The sequence below is a fragment of the Leptosomus discolor genome, chromosome Z (assembly GCF_034619465.1).
Source record: "Leptosomus discolor isolate bLepDis1 chromosome Z, bLepDis1.hap2, whole genome shotgun sequence".
In the NCBI taxonomy this organism is placed as follows: domain Eukaryota; kingdom Metazoa; phylum Chordata; class Aves; order Leptosomiformes; family Leptosomidae; genus Leptosomus; species Leptosomus discolor.
In genome coordinates, this window is record NC_141419.1 from 73286084 (window position 1) to 73306975 (window position 20892).

General features: G+C 37.0%; 1 protein-coding gene across 1 annotated transcript in view; it reads right to left on the minus strand.

Moving 5' to 3' along the window:
• The window catches only part of MAP3K1 (mitogen-activated protein kinase kinase kinase 1), a 59951-nt gene that overhangs the window by 18738 nt on the left and 20321 nt on the right, over positions 1-20892 (minus strand). The window contains exons 2-3 of the mRNA XM_086479482.1: positions 3674-3824; positions 947-1153 (exon numbers count right to left, since the gene is read on the minus strand). Of these exons, the coding sequence (XP_086335608.1) occupies positions 947-1153; positions 3674-3824 (358 nt within the window). The remainder of the gene's footprint in view (positions 1-946; positions 1154-3673; positions 3825-20892) is intronic.

Consider the following 20892-nt stretch of genomic DNA (forward strand, 5'->3'; position numbering starts at 1 on the left):
GAAAAAATGGATCAAAGGCTAAATTAGATAGTTGGGTGGGTTGTTGTGGTTTTGGTTTGGGTAGTTTTGGTTTTTTTAGCTTCTCTTATCAAGAGGAAAGGAGCTGTGCTGCAGTGCTGTAAGTTGTGATACTCATCCCTAGTTCAGAGCAACAGCAGTACACGTTTTAATCGATTTTTGAAACCTCGCTTAGAGCATTGGGACAATAAAAGCAATTAGAAACTATTCGTACTCTAATTGCACTGTGAAGTTCTAGACAAGTCAAGTGAAGCTTAAGTGTGGATGAGCATTTTTATAACATGCAAACCCATTAGATACTATGGGCTCAAAACATTATACTTTATCTTTTTTATGAAGCCAGTTACTATTGCTCAACACATTCTATTCCAGATAGTCTCAAATGTAATGACAGAGATTTTAGTCTTCTAACAATGCACATATTAAAATCTTTCCTAATCTCTATAAATATATATATATTCAGCTGTGGAATAGAGGATCACAAATAGCATACTAGTAACACTTTTCTGAAGGAATCTTAATCCAGTCAACAATCCTATCCCCAACAGAATATACCTGCCTGGAGAACTGACATGCAAAACTACAGGAAAAAAAATAAGCAAATCAAACCTCTAGCACCTCTTCAAGCAAATCAAGCTAAGAGAACACACATATCTTCATAACTATCTATATTTCATCATCTATTTCCTAGAAATACAAATTGAAAACAGGACTGAATTAAAAAGAAAACACACTCCTAAGAGTAAAGAATAAAATTCCACACATGAGAAACGTGACATGAGATACGCTTTGTGTGTCTAAAGTGATACCCTGTCATAACCCCTTTGTATCAGCATCTTGCCCTACACAGGGAGGATTAACTGCCTCTACAAGCAAAAGATTGCAGGATATAGCCAAATTAAAAATTACATAAGAGCTTGCAACTTACAGGCACTGGAGATACCCTTTTTCTTCTGACACCTGGTGATTCAGATTTAATAGTCCTAGAAGATGATGAAGAGGAGCTACTAGGAGAAGGACTACGTCTTCCTTTCTGTGTAGGTGAAGAAGCAGTGCTTTGTCCTTCAGCTGGAGGTTCCAAAGAGAGTTTGCTCATTTCTGATCCATCTCCTTTCCCGGGGATGGGCTTCACCACCTTGCAGGAATTAAACCATGTTTTAGAATTACAAATTGATCATTTTACACTAAGGCAAAAGAAATTAATCAAAACATGTTTTTCTAGCATTATGTAATTAAGCCATTACACAGACAGCCAATGTTTGCGTATTCCCTAGGTTCTAATATTAACATCTAATAGCGGTTATCTTGTTAATCTATACACAAAACAAAAGCAAGAACCTTTTTTCCTGTCCAGTTGTGCTGCTTATGTTAGTTGTGGCAGCAACTGATTTGATTCTCAAAGTACTTTCATAATTGTCATTCATAATATCTCAAAGGACAGCCTTTCCTCCATTTGGGTAGTAGGACCTAAAAGAATTTTTTTCTACAGGCATTGTCTGCTTATTAAGAGCTGTAACACTGGATCCATCTGTTACATACGGTAAGTATCAGTTGAGAAATATCAGAGTTGCTATTTCTACATCACCTGTTGCAAAGTAAAAGTTACTTCAAACCTGGAGGCAATGAAGCAAAATTAAGGTGTGTGGTGCCTATAAGAATCACACCTGGGTTTTCTGCCTGCTGTACAAGTGAAACCGCTACAGCACATCTCGTATCTGAGGTAATCACTGTGTACAGTGACGCGCTACATGAATAGACACATGTGCTCAAGCAGAGTGAGTACACACACTTCTAATACAGTGCTTTGTTGCATGATAACTGGATTTTGACACTGGAATACCTCAAGACAACTTTCAGCTGCCTGCCTCTCAGACCCACATAATCCATGAGAAGAGTAAGGCCCCTGGGAATCAAAACTCAGTCACAGCAGTCAGATTTAGTTTTAGTTCTACATTTCTCCATGTCTTAGAGGCTGGACGTGTAGCTGGAAGGATGGTCCAAATAACACTTCAGATTAACAGCACAGACCCTCCTAGAAAGTTCCAGAGGTCTCTGGTTTAGGCAAAAAATGGGAGAGGCTTGCCCTGCTCAGGGTATGGGCAGGAAGAGACATCCAGACTCAGTGCCTTTCTACCTGATAATCTGGACTGCATCCACAAGGTCAAATGCTATTTTAAACTGAAGCACTTGACTCATCCAGATGAAGCTATTCCACTATCCAGGAATGCAATTCACCTTCAGCAGGCTACAGGGAGAAGGGGACAACGAGGTGGTTATGGTCTAGCAGTTAGGCACTGCTAGAAGTGCAGTAAAATAGAGAGAAAAATCTGCATTTACAGCCTTGATCCAAGTGCTGTTCATTTTACTCTAAGAAGTTATCATATTTAATGTATTGCAAACCTGAATTTTTGTTGCTATAGTTTTTAAACATACTGCTATCTGATTATGAAAGTGAACAAAATAAAGGAGAAGTATGAAAAGCAGTACAGCCTTTTTTGCCCTCCTACCAATTACTGTAATGCGTTTTCTTTCCTGGAAGGTCAGAGTGCACATTCATGTGCCTATGGACAAGTTACACTTACCTGCTAGTGCCTGAAACTTTTAAAATGTAAAATAGTAGTAACTGAGAATTTGGAACATTGAAAGTTGCATTAAAACCCCCAGAAATCTCAAGGGAAGTAGGCTGAGCAGGGAAAGCTATGCAGTAAGCAAGTTAAATTTAAAAATGTTTAAAGTAAGAACTGGTTTGTGTTATTTGACCCTTTGAGGTATGACTTTTTTGGTGCACTTGTATTTTCAATGTTCTTTCTCATCACAGAAAGTTACCAACAGAACCCTCTTGTTTCTGTTCTAGAAAAGCTGTCCTCAAACAGTTGTTTACTGCATCCGACGATCTTAATTTTAAATTAGCACTCCCATCAAGTGGTACATGAGTCAGATCGACTAATGCAACTACACTTACAAGGAACTAATGGCTATTAATTAACCAGCATTATACTCAATAGAATTGTAACTGTGCTTCAGAAGTTTCAGGTTTGATCTGCCCACAGCTTCTCAAATCCACTTCCAAGCCATTTATACAAAAGCATTACCCAAAAGGCTAACAGAATACTCTGGCATCTAAAGTTTAGCAGAGTTGAGACTTGCGTGAAGGAGTTACTCAGCTGTCGTTTTTTCTAGTTTTTGTAAGACTGCAGTTTGTTTTCTCATCTAGCAAAGAATTCCACACACTTCCACTACAATACATAGAAAACTTTAACATTTTCAAACTAAGGAAAAGTGAAGTCATGAAACTCCTAAGAATCAAGGGAGTAACAAAGCACCACAGTGCAGTTTTACACTCAAGCTGAAGTTTTCACCTAATGAACAGGAGCTACTTTTGTTGTTGACATTAGAGGGCAGTATCATCACAGTATATATTTTATACTACACAAAGCAGCAACAGCTATATGCCTTTTTCTTAAAAATAAAGCTTAATAAACATGTACACTTCAGAAAGCCAGCCAGTTTCTTGTTAAACAGCTCAAAAAAATGAATAGGCGGGCCATCATTAAGAGTATGCAAATTGCTGAGAAAAAGATGTTTCTAATAGAAAGAAATTTAAGGGATTTTTATTTTTAGTAGCTTTTATTGCCCTTCCATCAGTGCTACTTACCACAGGGCCCCTCCTGCTTCTTCTTTCCAGCCATTCATGCTTCCAGGCTGGCATACACGTTGCTTTAAGTTTCTCCCTGATCATGCGCTCTTCTGGGCGGTCATCCATCTTCTGCAACCCCCTGAGGGTTTCTTTATTCTCCATGTCACGACTACAGCAAAGAAAAAAAATACAGTCATAAGCAATTAATTTTAGTTAAAGAATAATACCACCACATTCTTAAACTCTCTGCCATCCTATTGTCACTCTCCTTACAACACAGCTGCTAAAACATTACTTCCAACTGACTGCAGCAAGCCTTAAGAGTTATGACTAATTTGCTAGTCTGTCATTTGCACCACACCTGTTTTGAAGGCTATTTCTTTAAAATGTGTATACTGCTTGCAATATTGGACACCCAGTAAAAAAGGAGGGTCTGGGCAAATATTAAACCAGTACAAAAGTTATCCTGTATGTCATGTCACTCACCAAAGGTTTCATAAGTGTTGTGATGATTCATGCATTCCTTGGCAATTCAAGGCTTGCAACTTCTATTTTAAAAAAAATTACAAAATTAATATAAATTAATGGTGAAAATTTTCCATCTTCATGGGATGCACAAGAATGAAACTATATATGTAGTGCCTCTTCCTGTACAGGAACTCTCCCTCAAAAGAGAGGACTTGTAAACTAATACACAGTAAGTGCGTTTAAACTAGACACAGAAGTCATGAAAGTAAGGCTAGTGGCCTTGAGAGTTGCTTTCTGAGGGACTGATGACTCAAAAGCCCTTCCAGTCAGCTAATTATAGCACGATTCACAGCAAGTTCGTATCTGTAAAATGAAAGTGTAATCCATCTGGGCTTGTACTTTTTTGACCTACAGCAAAGTAGCTGCTTCTGATTGCTGGCAACAAGCAAAAAATACTGTCAGATACTGAAAAACAAATATGAACAGCTTGGAAGATTTCCTGATTCAGATAGATTGAGCTATCTGCTATATCACCAAGAAAACCACATTCTTAAGCAGCAGCACATGATCCCCACCCATCTTCTTGAAGGTAGTCATCTTTAAAAAACAAGTAAGCTCAATTAAGCCAACTCTCAGAATGGAATTTTATTTCAAAAATAAAATCACAACTTGAAGTGGAAGTTAAGGCTATATAATAATTTAGTTACAAACACTGCTTTCATGCACTCAGCTTCAGCTTCTAACATATTCCCTGTACATTCACTGCAATAAAATGATGTTAAAATTACAATCCATACCTTCATCAGCAATGTACTAACGTTCATTTATCACAAATCCCTGCTTAGAAAAATGAGAATTTTTTGGTGGTCAGGAGTACTCCTGTTATTTTTTTTCCTCTCAGTGTAGAGACAAAGGAAACAAAGTATTGTGAGGCAGGAAGTAACTCTTCCTGTTCAGTGCTGAAGTGTCACAAGCAAATGGATACTGTAAACAAAATACATTTTCTTGCAAGTGACATCTAAACCTACTGCTAATAACTGGTTTCAGACACTCAGAACTGTGTCTAGCGACTGAAAGCTTAAAAACATTTATAAATAGAAACACAATCCACCTAAGAACGAATGTTTTTTCAGAGGTTAAGCATTAATGCCTGCTTAACTTCAAAATTATTGCAAGTGACATAAAAATTACTTCTGTCCCAGCACTGAATTCTGTACTATTGCTTTCTAGAAACAGAGACAAAAAACTAGTGATAATTAATGAAAAACAAAGGTGATACAGCAGCAAGTAGAGTCCAAATGGAGAACGTGCCTGAAAGTTTAAAACAGGGGAAAACCTATTGTGTAAAAAAGGTCAACTTTACATTTTTTTCCCCTCGGTCAAAAGAATCCGTTCAAAGACAAAAATCTTTGCATAAGAACAGTACAGCTCTGAAATAATACAAGTGCGAGTTAAAAATATAGAGTTACTCTGTTTTTTGTTAGTTATTCCACGGCATGAACCAACTCCGTTACATGAATACTTTGTATACAAGACAGAAAACACTATCCCAGCAGTGAAAGAATGACACAGTATTTCATTTGCTCATATAACCATGATTAACTCCCCAACTGATACAAAAAAAGTCTTTTAGAAGCCCGTGGACTTGAATTTATGAACAATGTAATACAACAGTGCAGGCTTCACAATCTGTGCTTGTTCTCTAAAAAGCAGAAGCAGCTATCTTCCTCTCATGTGACAGCAAACCGATCTACTCTCGCCTGCACAAAGAACTCTTGTGCTTTTCCTCCACGCAGGTGGGAAAGACCAACCGAGTCTGACAGCTCTTCCCTAGTAAACCACGGTTATCTTTTTGCAGAATTTAAGTATTATATTTAAGTGTATTTTTATAGAGCACAGTTTCTGAAGTGCTCTAGAAAACTTCCTATTTTAATTCAAGCTTGGCTAAAATATTTACCAAATATTCTTATACTGTTGCGTCTGTGGAAAAAATATTTTTTCCTGTGACTGCACGGCACTCCTGCATACTGCAGGACATCCTCATTCTGTGGCTCCGAATCTGCAGGGGTTTTTTATTATTATTATTTTTAACCTAAAGCAGACCCCTTCGTCTATTCCAGGCAAGCTGAAGTTTTACTACATTAAAACTGGCTAGGTTGCCAGTCTCCATGTCACTGCACCTCAGCACAAAATAAAAAAATAAATCTAGAGCATGTTCCACCACAGACTGGAACCTACATGGTACAGAGCATTCTGATCTTCATATAGCAAAACCCATTCAGGATTCAAGGTAACCATATGCTTAAGTGGCTGCCAGGTGGTGCTTTATTTGAACAGCCATGACAAAGCTAAGGAGTAGGTCAAAAAACACATCTCAGAACATGCTAGCTCGGACCAGGAAGCCTGACATTTCGCAACAGCCCACCCCTCTGCTTCACCAGGAAGTAAAGATTTTGCTCTTAAATGATTCAGCTTCTCATGAATCAAGCAAAAAATATACAAGATTTTTTCCCAGATAAATTTTAACTTTTGAACTTTGGGCTCCCAAAACGGCAACACTAAGGATCTTTGATTTTTTTTTTTTTTTTAAGTAGTTTTAAACCAACAGACATCAGGTCCTGTATTATTAGTCAAGAAATTCTGAAGAAACTGATCCAAAATGTAATTCTAAAGTACCAAGCAAGCACAACACTGATGACTACCATTTTTTAATGCATAAATCTCAGTGGTCTTCACATTAATAACTGCATTATCCACTTTGGATTGTTTGCTTCATGAAGTATAAAACTAAATACAATAAGATTAATGTACTGCATAGTAAGAGTCTAACTGCAACTTCTTGTGCAACAGAGAAGGCAAAATACTCTCCTTTGTTTCTGCGTCTTAATTTTGAAGACTTGCAAATAGTAATTGAATAGCTTATTAACAACTTGTTCTGTATGGACCAATAATTTAAAATTTTAAAACAAAGCATGGAATATATATGTTATTTATCAAACCATTGTGAAATACATAAGCAAGATTTACTTCTTAAAAACTCAGTGAATTTAATACTAATTCTCTGCAAGTATTTTTCTTCCAAAAGGCAGACAATGGTATACGAAAACTGAATCATAGCTTGAGTTCATTTTCCTGTGGTTCTCAATGTTTAGAAACAGTTAGATGTCTTCGCTTCTCTGCTATCTTATTTGGGCAAACAGCATTATCCAACAGCCACCCTGGACCAGATTTTATTAGCAGCAGGAAAACAGGAAAAAGGCAAGTTCTGAAACAGGAAAGAGTCAATTCACCAGTAAAACGGAAGCCGTTTACTATATCCACAAATATCCAATCACAGGGAGGAAAAAAGTTATTAGCTGATGAGTAATTTTTTTTTTTTAAGCATTTGTCTGAAGCAAGCTAGCAAAGGTAAGTTGCATACCAGCAGTGGTCAAACCATGGGTGACCACAGAGAATATTCATGAACAAAACTGGTCACACAGTAGCGCTATCAGAACAATCAATGCATTCAAGAACATCAGGTTGTCAGGAGAAGAGCCTGGGGTCTGATGGAAAAGCACTGAATGAGGAGGAATGAATATGGGAGATATTACATATTCTGCTCAGTGCAAATGCCTTATATGGTAGCAATCAACACTGGGGGAGCTTAGATGGGACGTACAGAGCTCATTTGGGGGACCTTAAGAACCAATTAAAAATAGGGGCACCCAGCCACCTGCAAACCAAGCCTAAACAGGTCCTGAGAACACTGGGCCAGTCAGCTGGCTTGGAGGCACAGCAGGAGCAGCCCTGAGTGTAGCGAGCAGGGACAAAAAGACTTAGACATTCACTGAATTAAGGTCAGCTATTAGTGTTTTAGATAACTTCTTGCCACTAACAGTTCCAGCACTGCTCACAGTTTTCACTTGCCATTAAGTATTAATGACATCAAGATCAGTAAAAGAACCAGATCAAGATGGGCAAGGCATGGTCTGTCCTCCTACCAGTCTCCCATTCCTCCTCCTCCTGATCCACCACCATTGGGATCTATCATCTAACCATTTGTGTCCATTCTAACAAAGCAAAAGCTCAGGTATGGCACGTTCTATTAAAATGAACATCTTAACAGGGAACTTTCTCAACCTGGTACTATAGGGCAGCAACTGCCACTTTTAAAAAGACAGTACTGAACACACTACTTCATAGACAGCAATGGCTTCATAAAATAGTTACAGGGATTTTAGCCAAAGGTTATGTAAGTGTGAAATTAAGTTCTATCCTTCTGTTAGAGTACCTGACAAACACAAAAGGGAAAACAATAACCCTATGTCTTTTTTTGAGCTGCCTCAGCTTCTCCAACAGCTCTTCATCTTCCTTTCAGAATAACATCGGCTTTCTTCTTTTGGCCATCCACTGAAGCTCACAAGGAGTATACATGGAGTGGTACTGTTCACCTTTCACTCACATTAAAAACTGCCATTTTATTATGTCATTTAGATGAACAACTAAAGCATACCACAACAGAACATTCTTCTATTTACCTTGCACCTTCTACGTATATTTTGAAACATACTTATATATTATAAATACATTTATATATTATAAAAATACAGAAAAAGCTTAAGTGGTGCCTAAATGTAGTTAAACAGAGAAGCATAACACCCAGCAGGCTCCTGTCGAACCTCTGCTGCGCTGGGGATCACAGGCTGCAGTGCAAGAGCCCCTGCTGGAAAACACCATCAGGTGACAGCTACTCCACCTTTACATCAAAGTAGTTTTAGAAGCTAAACCATATACCATTTCTTCCAGCATTTTTCCTGTAAGAGAGAAACAAACTTGTACAGAATGTGAAAACATGAAGGAAAACCCATTCTGTTATTTGGCCCTAAAATGAGAACTACTGAGCCTTACACTTCTACCAGTTTGGTAATAATTGTTACTTAGTCACGGTTTGATACACCCCTTGTCTTCTCTCCCTGTAAAGTCATTTTACCAAGGATGTCTCTTGAAGACTACTATGTCAAAAGGTACATTTGTCAAAGAGAATATTTCACTGCTAACAGAACAATATTCACTGAGCTATCACCTTCAGTGGAGCCTCAAAGGCCCTGGTCAAGAAGGATCAACCCCTCAGTGATGAAGGCTCAGATCTCCAAGGATGGATGTCTAAAGTCACAGAAGTAAATTGCCTGCCTGGATTTTCTAGCTCCCAGGAAGTCAAAACCACCTACTTGAAAAGTATTGGTTGGATTGCTTGCTCTGAAGCCACCTAGCCACACTGAGATTTTGGCACTATTCAGTAGCCACTGAAGTCCTCCTACAAAAAAAGCCAAGAAATACCAGCCTATGTTTGCAAAAGATGCTTGCTGCAAAGCAAATGAAATGGGCTTCTCTTCTGCATGTCTCTTAAGGCGGCTATCAGACATCTGAAACAAGTATTACAAAAGCTCCTAGGGCTCTCTAATCCTTCCTGCTGTTATTTAGTCTCCCAGCACCAACTAACATGAATCAACATATACACATACTGTGGTATTTTCAAGATGTAAAAATTGCAGTTACATTACACGATCTCTCAGACTCTTCACTTTCATACTCAAAGGTTTGCAGAGAGAATCTGGCACTTTATCTCTATAAAACTAAAAATTTATGCCATTACTGAGCAGAATTTCTAGAACTTTCAGGACATAGATAATTTATATTGCTGTGTGAGACCCAAACCTACTAATAATTGTGTAGCTTAATTATTTTCATAATTTAGTGTTTTTGGACTAATATATCTGAAGTGCAATAATACAGCTTACGCAAAGATTATTACTATATGACAAACTTTAGTATACCAACAGAGAACAGAATCCAGTATGCCCCGTTCACATTTCAGCAACTGAAGAGAATACACGTCCTGACCCCATCCCGGTGCAACATACTACTGGGCCTTACTCCAAACACAGTAATAATGTAATTAAAAAGACGAAGACTGGAATATTATGCTCACTGACTGTTAACTATGTGATTAGTTAATCTGCACCAGGTTACAGGTTCTGAAGTGTAGGTGTTGTGAAGTGAATTTTTTTTCCCCCAGGTTAGCCCACAAGAGCCCTCCTCTATCTCTGGCTGAAGTATAAGGCCAAAATTTACTTGATCAGATATGACCTAAGTCAACTGCCTGTTTAACAGAATCAAATTCTTCACTTGTAGTATGCAGTTTAATCTCTTAGGCACCAAAGTGAGCTTTGAATTCAGATTCTTTAAGCCTGTCATACCCCAATACAGGAGCATTAGGTGAAACGCAATTAGCCAAGACGTAGAAAGCATCAAGTCAGAACAGATATGGTCTTTGCTGATGTAAATGTCTGAAACCATTAACAGGAAGATGGGATTAAAAGCATGATAAAACCCAAAATAGAAGTCCTAAAACAAAGTTATCATTGCAGATTATTTTTATATGTCCATATATTTGATATATGAGAACATTCATACGGTTTTGAGTTAAGTGTCTGTCCTACTTTTAAACATTAAATTGCTCAATGCATATTGGATTACTGTCAGAGCAGAGTAAAACATCTCCACACATAATGCCTAGCATAAAGAGTTTCTTCAACAATTTAACTCCCCTATCCACAACAGAGAACATCATCAGATATTTTATACAAAAAACCTATACTTTGAATCAGCTTTAGATAATGGGGATAGCAGATAAAACTGTGCACACGACATTCTCCACCTCCAATTAGAATGGTGGCATTAAGATAGCATATAAACAAGTAACTAGGACAGGATGAGCCTTGTAGAATTTCAAAAGCTACAACCTATTAAATCATTTCTGGAGGAGTTATAAATGAGAAAGGGCATTTAGATCATTGTGGTACTGATTAAAACAAGATAATTATCAGCTGATACCAAATGTTCAGAGATCACTACTGGAAAGAGAATTTTAAAGTTACCTCAGCAAAAGATGATCACAGAAATAAATGACATAAGGAAAATAAAAAATTAAAGGCTTATAAACATGTTATTTCTAGCAAGAAGAAATATACTCTAAAATTTTTAAGTCTTAGTGACTGGATAGGCAGTGAATCGTATGTAAGGCAAATGGAGAATGAAACCTACTTTTTCCAAAACAAATAAAGTCATTAAACGATTTAAAGATAAATCAAAGGTTTAAAACGCAATAGTCTCTGCCCTTACAGAAGGGGACCAGGGACTCAGAAAGATTGCCATGCTTCCATGATAAAAATCATTATTTCTCACCAGGGTTATATTTGTTTCTTAGCATACACTGCTGACAATTGTAACAAATTAATATTGTCATCTACTAGTTGTGCTGAAACAGCATTCAGGAGTCAAGAAGCAAGACTCTAGTATGCTAATCATCCCAATTTGGATTTTTATTTATCTTGTCTAAGTCTGGTTTACTTGATATTAATCTATTTTAAGCTTAGGCTCTACTTTGATGAATATGTGGAAAAGAAATACGAAAAGAAGAAAAAGCAATCATAAATATGCTTTCTAATGATATAGGAATAATAAGCTGAACTAAATCAGCACTAAACCTTGCTAGAGAGATATCTGTCTTGCTCATTGACACTCAAGAGACCCATTCAAAACGTCCTTGTCCTGCAAAGACTCATGCATATGCTGGATTTTGCTCCAAAAGCCAAAGAGGACTAAACTTTTCCACACCTATTTCCGGTTCTGGCACAAAAACAACCTTCCTGTGGTTCAGAAATAAAGTGAAAAATTCCTTGCAAACTTATTTTGAGTAACTGCTAGGTGAATAAATACAGCCCTATAGCAAGACGCTAGAACCCTTCACCCACTTACGGTAGATGCATAGTGGACAGCATATTTTGTATCCGCAGAAGGTCACAGGAGAACTGCCTCTCACCACGAAGACCCAAACTTAGGCTCTTCATTTCCTTAGCTTTCACACATATAACGCCCTTGCACGTATACAGAGTGCTCTGTGCTGTGCAGGGAGAGCACTGTCTCCCTGTGCAACAAGAAGACCTTTCGGTGATATCTGTTAACTAATCTAGCCACAGGCCAAGCATAGAGTAACTACACCCACTTTAACAATGGCAACTACTACTGCAAATGCTTATTTTTGTAAGATAACAAGTTAGCATGACAAAAAAAATGTCAGGAAAAGGCGTTCAAAACTTCTTCAAGCATATGTCTAACAATGGTTGCAGTTTCAGTAATTCCTCTTTCGGCCTCTTTAAAATCCATAGCATAATGAGAAAATAAGCACAGGACTGTTATTGGATGAGGAGGGGAGTATTTGGTGAGGTAACAAAAAAAAAATCAGCGTAGTTAGCAAACAATAAAAAAGCAGCTGTACTAACCAATAGGTCAGTGACAACAAAGCAAGGAAGCCAGTTACAGGATGGCAAGTATATACACTACTCCTTATCAAAAAGATACCATTTTTTCTTACCATCCTCCGCGTACTCTTGACTGAGATTTTATTTCAAATTTTTGCTGCATTCATATCTCACTTAAAACAATGTACTTAAGTTTTTAATTTATAGTAATGCATACTTCTTTAGAAATGTAATTCTTGATACTAATTACAAATTAACATACTGTCAGAGTAAAAATGCAGTGAGTTCACAACCCTTTGATACAGGCCTGGCTAAAGAAAAAAGGGTATCTTCAGTATTTGCTTAAAAATTAACATAAAAATTGCGGACACATTCACATAGCACTGTAAAAGCATAATACTAGAGAAGCATCACTTCACAAGAGCTCCAACTTGTCCCCAGTAATCTAAGGAAGAACAGAATGTTCCATGTGAACAGAATTTGATCAGAAAGGTTTCGCATTCAAGTTTCAGTTTAGTCATTCCCTCCAAGGCTCTTAAGCACAATATATTCTCCTGTAAGCAAGGACCTGGGAAAAATAGTTTCAAAAACCATGGGCACCCTGCCATAAAAAGATAAAAATAAAATTGTATGAGCACGAAATTATATATATAGATATTACTCTCAGGCAAAACATTCTAATATACGAAAAGGAATAGTCTAATTTCATCAAGATCTACCATGCGACAGCAATAAGAAGTATTAAGCATTTACGCAGTATTTGAGAGAGGTTGTAAGAAGTAAGAGCTATTGGGTGAGCTGGACATAATTTTTCCTATCTGTGAAACAATCTTAAATGAAACAAGCAAAATTAATTTACTGTTATCTACTGAGTTGTATGTGGTCCTACTAAATCCACATTCATGAAGGAGTAGCAGTATTTGACATAACACTGGTAGCTAATAAAGATGCCTTGATTATCTTCAGATTTCAGTTAGAACACTGACTTCCAGTGGACTACTGCCAACCTTCAGCCGGTTTTGTGGGCCAGCAAGCACTCTTGTCATCCCTCTGCTTACTAAAATCAGTGCTCAGTACATACAACTCTACACACCGGCTCCCTGCATCCCACTTTGACCACACTCCTGAGTTCTCTAGATCAATGACTTTAGTAATCATTCCAGGGAAAGTAGTAAGTGAAAAAATAAAATAAAATAAAAAAGCAAGCCTACATTTCCTACAAAAAGTCATCAGAAAACATTTTGAATCCAAGTCAAGTGAATGCTATGGGGGTGCAGGGGGTGGTGCCTTCACTTCTACCTTTCAGCAGTCTACCAGAAATCTTTGGCTATTTCTCATTTCTTGCACTTATTTTTAAAATTAACCAGCAATTTTTTTTTTTTTTTCAAGGATAGCACAGGATTTCCATGCTTGCCAGCTACAAGGAATCTTTTCCTTCCACCAAGATTCTATAAAGTGATTGTTTTGTAAAAATTTGTAAAATGTCATCACTTTACTGATTACACCACCATGCCACTTTACACACTGAAAGCAACTCTGTATCTAAGGAAGTATAGAAAGGTTAAAAGACATGACTGACAGGACAAAATAAACCACGCTGTAGAACAACCCCAAATCTACACTGATATTCACCCATCTCCCACTACTGCATTATTCAAACATTCTGGTATACGTACTTATATGGTAGTTGGAATAAATCTGTCTCTAACCTCATGTGGGACTTTAAGATCACAAAATATATTGAAAATAAGTAATAGGATCTTCAAATAAGTAATGAACTCTAGATCATGCCAACTGTATCTGTGTTTGGCAGAATGATGAACAACTTCTTACTGCTGTTAAAAAACTCTTTGAAGAATGGAGGAAAAAGTTTTCCAGAACTGGAGAGTTAATCTTTCACTGTGTTTTCTAATCAGAAGCACAACTGAATAAAAGAGTAATTCCAGTTCGTAACTCCATTCTGAGATCTCCTCCCCAAGGTAACTGTATGAGTTTTGGCCAGGAAGGGGTTACAACAGTAACTCAAACTTTCATATACTCTTGTTCAACAAAATCAGAGTAGCTAAATTTAGCAATGTCATCTTTTTATTGATCCAAAAGAATCAGGGAAGGAGGAAAAAAGTTGTGAAACTGATGGTATTTATAAACAGGAGTAAGTACAGACAATCATGGTACACAAATTTTGTGTACATACAAGAGAGTTCAAACAACTGTAAAACGTCAAACAATTCAAACTATCAAAAATCCCAAAAACAATTACTTCAAAAATATCAACAGCAGCACTCAAGCAGTTTTCTTTATTGCCATGCATAGGCATCACATTAAAGTGACTTGTAAGAAAGCTTTTTCATTTATCCTAACTCACAAGCGCAGAAAAAGAAGTGCCCATTATCTTAGAAGAAGAAATCTTACATTGCTGAAGCTTCAAAATAAGCATGATTACCAAAAAAAAAAAGCCTTCACTTGCTTTTTGAGAGAACTGTATTCAACAGCACTGGTTATAAGATAAGTAGCAAAGGTATTTTCAGTGGGATGCATGCCAAGTATGTCTGTAAGGTAATTATCTAGTCCACAGGAATATAGAGATACATGCATATTTCAGGCAGAGGAGACGTTTTCAATGACAAAGATCTCTCCCTCTCACACACACATACTAAATTCCTTTAAAAAGTTAACTGAAATGGAATTACAATGATGTACTTAAAATTTGAGTTTGGCTTTATTTGGGACTCGATGTCAGATACTTCTTTTAAACTATCTGCCCATTTAAAGATCTTACTTCATCAGAAACTTACTGTCAGCATTCAAGCTAATAGGTTCTGATTTCCTGGATGTTGTTGACCAGTTAAGATACCAATTACCCTTTAAGACCAGTGATACCAATTTTTCTTCAATCACATATGACTTAAAACTACCCTGATTCACTATTCAGGTAGCTAATAGAATGAGCCTGAGGCCTACTCAAGCTTTTCAATTAAGATAGTTAAAGCAGAACTGCAAGAAAGCCACAAACCAGCAACCACAAAATTCAGTTAAGAATTGCCATAGAATTCATCCATGCTAAAGGTATAGATAGGATGCCACTATTAACCATTTGTGCAGTACCCTCAAGCATTGCTTCAGCTGAGACAGCAGCACTCAGTGAAGTCCATAGCTTCAGGAAAAAAAAACAAAACAAAAACCAAACAAACCCAAAGCATTAACACACAAGTGTACTTTCAGATTTTTAAATTGCTCTCCCACATAGCCCAAAAGACAAAGATTGTGTTTGTTCTGCAATACTATACACTAGGCTTTTGTGGACTACTCCTGTAAGCTCATCAATGCAATCCTCAAGCATCATCTTCTGTCCACAATTGTGTTCGCCCTCTACAAATCAAGTCTGAAATTTAATGGAGCAGTTCTCTGGAATTTTGACACTATCCATAAACTTACATTAAGAAAACTAAAATAATAACAGCAAGGCCCTTTAACAAATATTCCCAATATAAAGAAAAATGCTGGGATGCTCCCACATGAAGTTCACAATGCCTAAGTATTCATGTACAGCAGCGACAAGGTTTCCTTGCAGCATCCCTGACTCCCCACCCAAAGAAACTAATTTAAAAACTGATATAAAACCTATGGTCAAGCCATCATTAATGCATTAAAGCTTACCTGAGTTTTACAGTGAAATGAAAGCAGTATACTGCTGTCCTGAGACCAGAAAAACAGAATGTACTAATGCTTTTACAAGACTAACTATAATAAAAATTAAGGTATTAAAAAAGTAAACTTTATTCAGTGTACCAAAATTATAATAATTTAAAACTTCTGATAGGTTAAACAAACAGTTACACATATGAAGTTCCACAGTTTTCTCAAACTTCTCATAGTACATGTTCAAGAAAGTTGTATAAACAAAAGAGAAACCTCCTACCATCCATCTGGAAGATGACATTTCACTATCACACATGAAAAGCAAGGCCATATTGAATAGAAAATGACAAAGAACGAAGTTTTCTTTAGAAGGCTTTCTTGCCAAGCCCTAATTTACAGCATGGTTTTCAAACACCTTTTTTTGCAGACTTTATGTTTAATTTTTAAAATCATACCTTAGTATAGAAAAGCCTCGCTTTTCTTATTTTTATGGAATTTGTGAAATATAACTAAGCCATAAACCCTGCAGAAATGTGTAGGCCCCTGGTTCGGGAGTGGCTGCTCTAGAACATAAAAACAAGAGTCAAATATCAACATGCACTTTTTTTTCTTTTAAGGTATCTTCCATCACTAAGCTAATTTGGAGACTAATAGTATAACTTACACGGCTGCATTTCATTCATTTATATTTGACCCTTGAAATCTTTTAGCACAGAAGTCCACTGACAACAGCATAATCAACTAAAAGCACTTCCTTGTCCCAACTATTATTTTTCTACATTTCTCAGCATGGCTCCCTAAAAAAGAACATGCACCAGATTTACCATCTGGAAGACATTTGAAGTAAGGGAAAACCAAATATTTTGCTTATATACCTCTGCTTCCTAGCTGTTACTACCACACCACCTGATTAACAAGAACAATTATCAGGAATTAGTGAGATTGATTCAGGCAGCAGTAGAACTGAAACATTTTTGCATTTTATTTAAAATGGCTGAAGAGAAACTTCAGTCCCCAATAGCAAAGTTTTTATTCAAATTATCCCTGCATGCTTTTGGTTTTGCAAAGTGAAGAAGCATCAGTGCTTTGAGTTTCAGTTTCACATATATTAGCACTGTCCTTGGAAATTTTTTTTTTTTTTTGAAGAAAGGTCTTGCAGGGGAAGTTAAAGCTATATGGGAAAAGCATGTAAACTGCATCAGTCCCTGGAATAAGTGTCTCATTTATGAAGGGCTCATAAGTACTTCATCTTAAATTTTGTTGCTGCCAATACATTAAACATTCTAGAAATCCACACGCTAAGCAGAGAGCCTGCTGCACAAAGGTCTATATACAGGATAGTATTTTCACAGCTCTGTCAAGTTTCGAAGAATTTTGGATGCTTCTGCAAGCATATCACATGTACCCCTCCCTACAGGAAACTAACACAAATACTGTTTCAATGCACAGATTGTTTTACTCATGACCTGTATCTGCCTACATATTAAGCTTTAACACTGCCCCCCAACAATGTTGGATTTCGGATACTTTCAATACAATTAATTCACAATCAACACTAATGACAAAAGGTAAGAAAATGTGGTCTTGCTTATGGCAACACTTACCTGCTCCAGAGGGATACAACAAAAATTGCAGCCCTAGCCTCCTAGAGCTGACCTGTTTTCAACTTACCACTTAACACTGTCAGGGCAACCAATGTAACACAAAATTCCGAGCTGGGTAGACTCTGCAAACACACAGTTAGACTAGGAGTCCATCCTACAGTAAATGCCATCCTTAAATCTAGTTCAAGTATTTATGAGAAAATGTAGTTACAGTAGCTTGTGACAGGCATTTAGACTCACGAAGACTGCTGTGCTCCCCTTTTCAGAGAAGAGGCCATTAGAGGTGATATATTGTTGGCCTAGAGCTAGGTACTACATGAAAGCAGCAGATTTCAAACTGAAACCTCAATTGAAAGCTTTGTTTTCTATGCAGTTCAGTCCAAAATAACTACTTCCTGGTGGCAATTCTTAAATTAATCTTCCTAAAGTTCAATTTATTAAGAAATACTAATTTAGGCTACTAAAAAACCTTGTATAATTAGTTTTAAAGCCTGCCATTCAGAAACACAAGATGCAACATTTTCCCTAGTTAGCTCACTAGAAAACACAACAGCAATTAAATAGAAATGTTGAATTTTAGCTCAAAAGCACAAGTAAAGCTGGCCATTTTATTTTTAATATTCCAATTAACGTACTGATACAACAAAAGGGAAATTGGACACATGAAGTCTACTTTATAGGCCAGAGTTGAAATAGATCATAAACCAGAAAAATCAGAAGCCCTGTATTTTTTTGCAACATAGATCAGCTCACAGTAGGCTGCAAAGTTATAAAACCTTCCCATCTACTGTCAATATGGGACAGAGATGGTAAGTTATTTTAACATTATAATGTAGTCTTTTAAAAAAGCTGAATCGAATCCCAGAGAATGCTATCAAACTGAAGGTCATAAGAGAACATCTGTAGAACTGGAGGTTCAGCCACATTAGTGAAAATTTATTCCATGGGACAGCACAGAAAAAATGGCAAGTTTTTTGTTTCCTTACTAAGCAGTTTTCAAAAACCCACGAGGAATGTTAAGCAAAAAATTTAAAACAGTTTTTCAGAGTATTCCTCTGAAAGCAAATCTACTTAAGCAAGACATTCAAATTTCATTTCTTTTCACTCCCCCATCTGCCATTCCACGTTCACTAAAGAAAAACGAAGTTACTGCTGCCATGGGTACTTTAAGTTTTTTGGTTTGGTTATGGAATTAAATCTCAACCATAACCACTTAAGTTTTATAGATGAAGATGCTTTTTAAGAATGAAAAATTACACCAAGTATTTTAAAAATAATGATCAAACAGTGAAGAGTTCATAAAATATTTATATGCAAGTAGGATCTTGAATTCGCTGCTAGAATACTCTTAGATCCAGTACTAACATTAGAACTAGAGTGATAACAAGCCTAGAAACACATCAGGTAATTTAAATATCTAGACTCTGAATAAATAGCTAAGTATGCCACTACAGAGGATGAAGGGGCCAGAAGCTATCCTAACTTGGGCAGGTAACCTGTTGAAACAGTTCCATATACCATCTTCCCAGCAGTAATGTCAGTTTGAAGAGTTCCTACACCTCAACTTGATTACTCATTCCTATTCCCCCCTATTGATGTGAATCTGACTAAAAAAAAAAAGCACCCAAAAAACCGATACCACACATTTTGAAACTTGGAGAGGAGAAAATGGAACACTGTTGAACTGGATTTGATATCCAATCCAATTCAGAACATGGTCCTGCAACAATTTCCCAAGAAAACAGACATGATGGCATTTCTGATGAACAGCTTCAATCAGCCTTTTAAGACATAACAGTAAGATCTTCCATTTTTACAGTACACATGCACTGTAATACAGATTTATGCCCCACATGCAGCAATGGAATTTATCACACTAGAAACTACAGTTTTACAGGATGAAGAAAGTTTTATTATTAAAACGAAACTGCTGAAGTAGGAACAACACCCCCATATCTGAAGTTTGTTCCCCTTCAACCTGAATTTACTCATCAAGGTAGCAGGGGTTATGACCTGCCACCATGAGGTTAGATGTATTGGAAATCTTAACACTCTGAAAGCAATTAATAACTACTTTAGTTTTTTCTGTTCAAGAGGTTACTCCCCAAAAATAACTACTTTCTTTGTTTCCTATTTATAGTAGAAAGAAAATGCTACTTTTTCAGGACAGAAGGGAAGCACAGCAGTATGACTCGAACATAAATATAAGAATAGAGCTTACAGGTAACTGTAGACCCTGTGCATTCACAAGGCTCCCAGCTGCATAGTCTGTCACTCCACAGGATGCCTCCATAAAAGCATCTTTGAAGACAAAACCAGAAGTCCACCTAGCTCAGTATCCTTTGTCAAGCAGCAATCACATGTGCATGCTGTGGTAAAACTACAAGAACAACATCTGAGCAACTCCTCCCCCTACAGTCTTCCTCACATTCACCAGCAATGTGTGGCTTCAGGGAGGAATCAGAAGAGGATGTCTCTGCATGAATTTGCCCAACTAATTTTTGATCTGCTGTAAGCTTTCATCTGCCCATTTGTATGTAGATCACACTCTAGAAACAGAAGGCATGTCACGTGAAATGACCTGAGATGTTTAAAAGAAGTTGAGCTGACCTCAGGGAAAAAGAAAAATTGATGTTTATTCAGCACAATACAATACTAAAAAAAAGTCGAAATGACAGCTGAAATTAACTGTAGTACAGAAAGTTATGTTAGATACACGTTAAAGATAAATGCACATTGTTTATTCCAATTTATATGCCACCTTTGTGTACAAAGGTAGGTCACGGAACAAAACCCCCTGTTAGAAAAGAGGAAAACTGAAGGCCTGGGAATACAGTAACTTAAAAAAGAATTCCCATAAAGACACACACAGAGACCCTGAGCTCCCCCCTTTCTTTTAAAATCCTGAGGCAAGTTTAAGAATAGTAATCATCATATCTGCTCCAGTAGATAAGTCAAAAAGGAGGAAGGTACTTGTGTACACTCCCAAGTATTGAGAAAACTAATTGGTCCACGAAGTACAGACTTTGCTTACCTTAATTTTACTCTGAATAAGCTTATCTTAAGAAGGTCTTTGATTCTCTAGGTAGAAGACATCGAATAGTTGCACTATCAGCATTAATACATGAGAACGATACAAGAAAACCCCCTGTTTCAATGTTCAGGAAATCTTACACCAGAAATGCTATTATATACAACTGCATTTAAACAACAAAACCCAAGT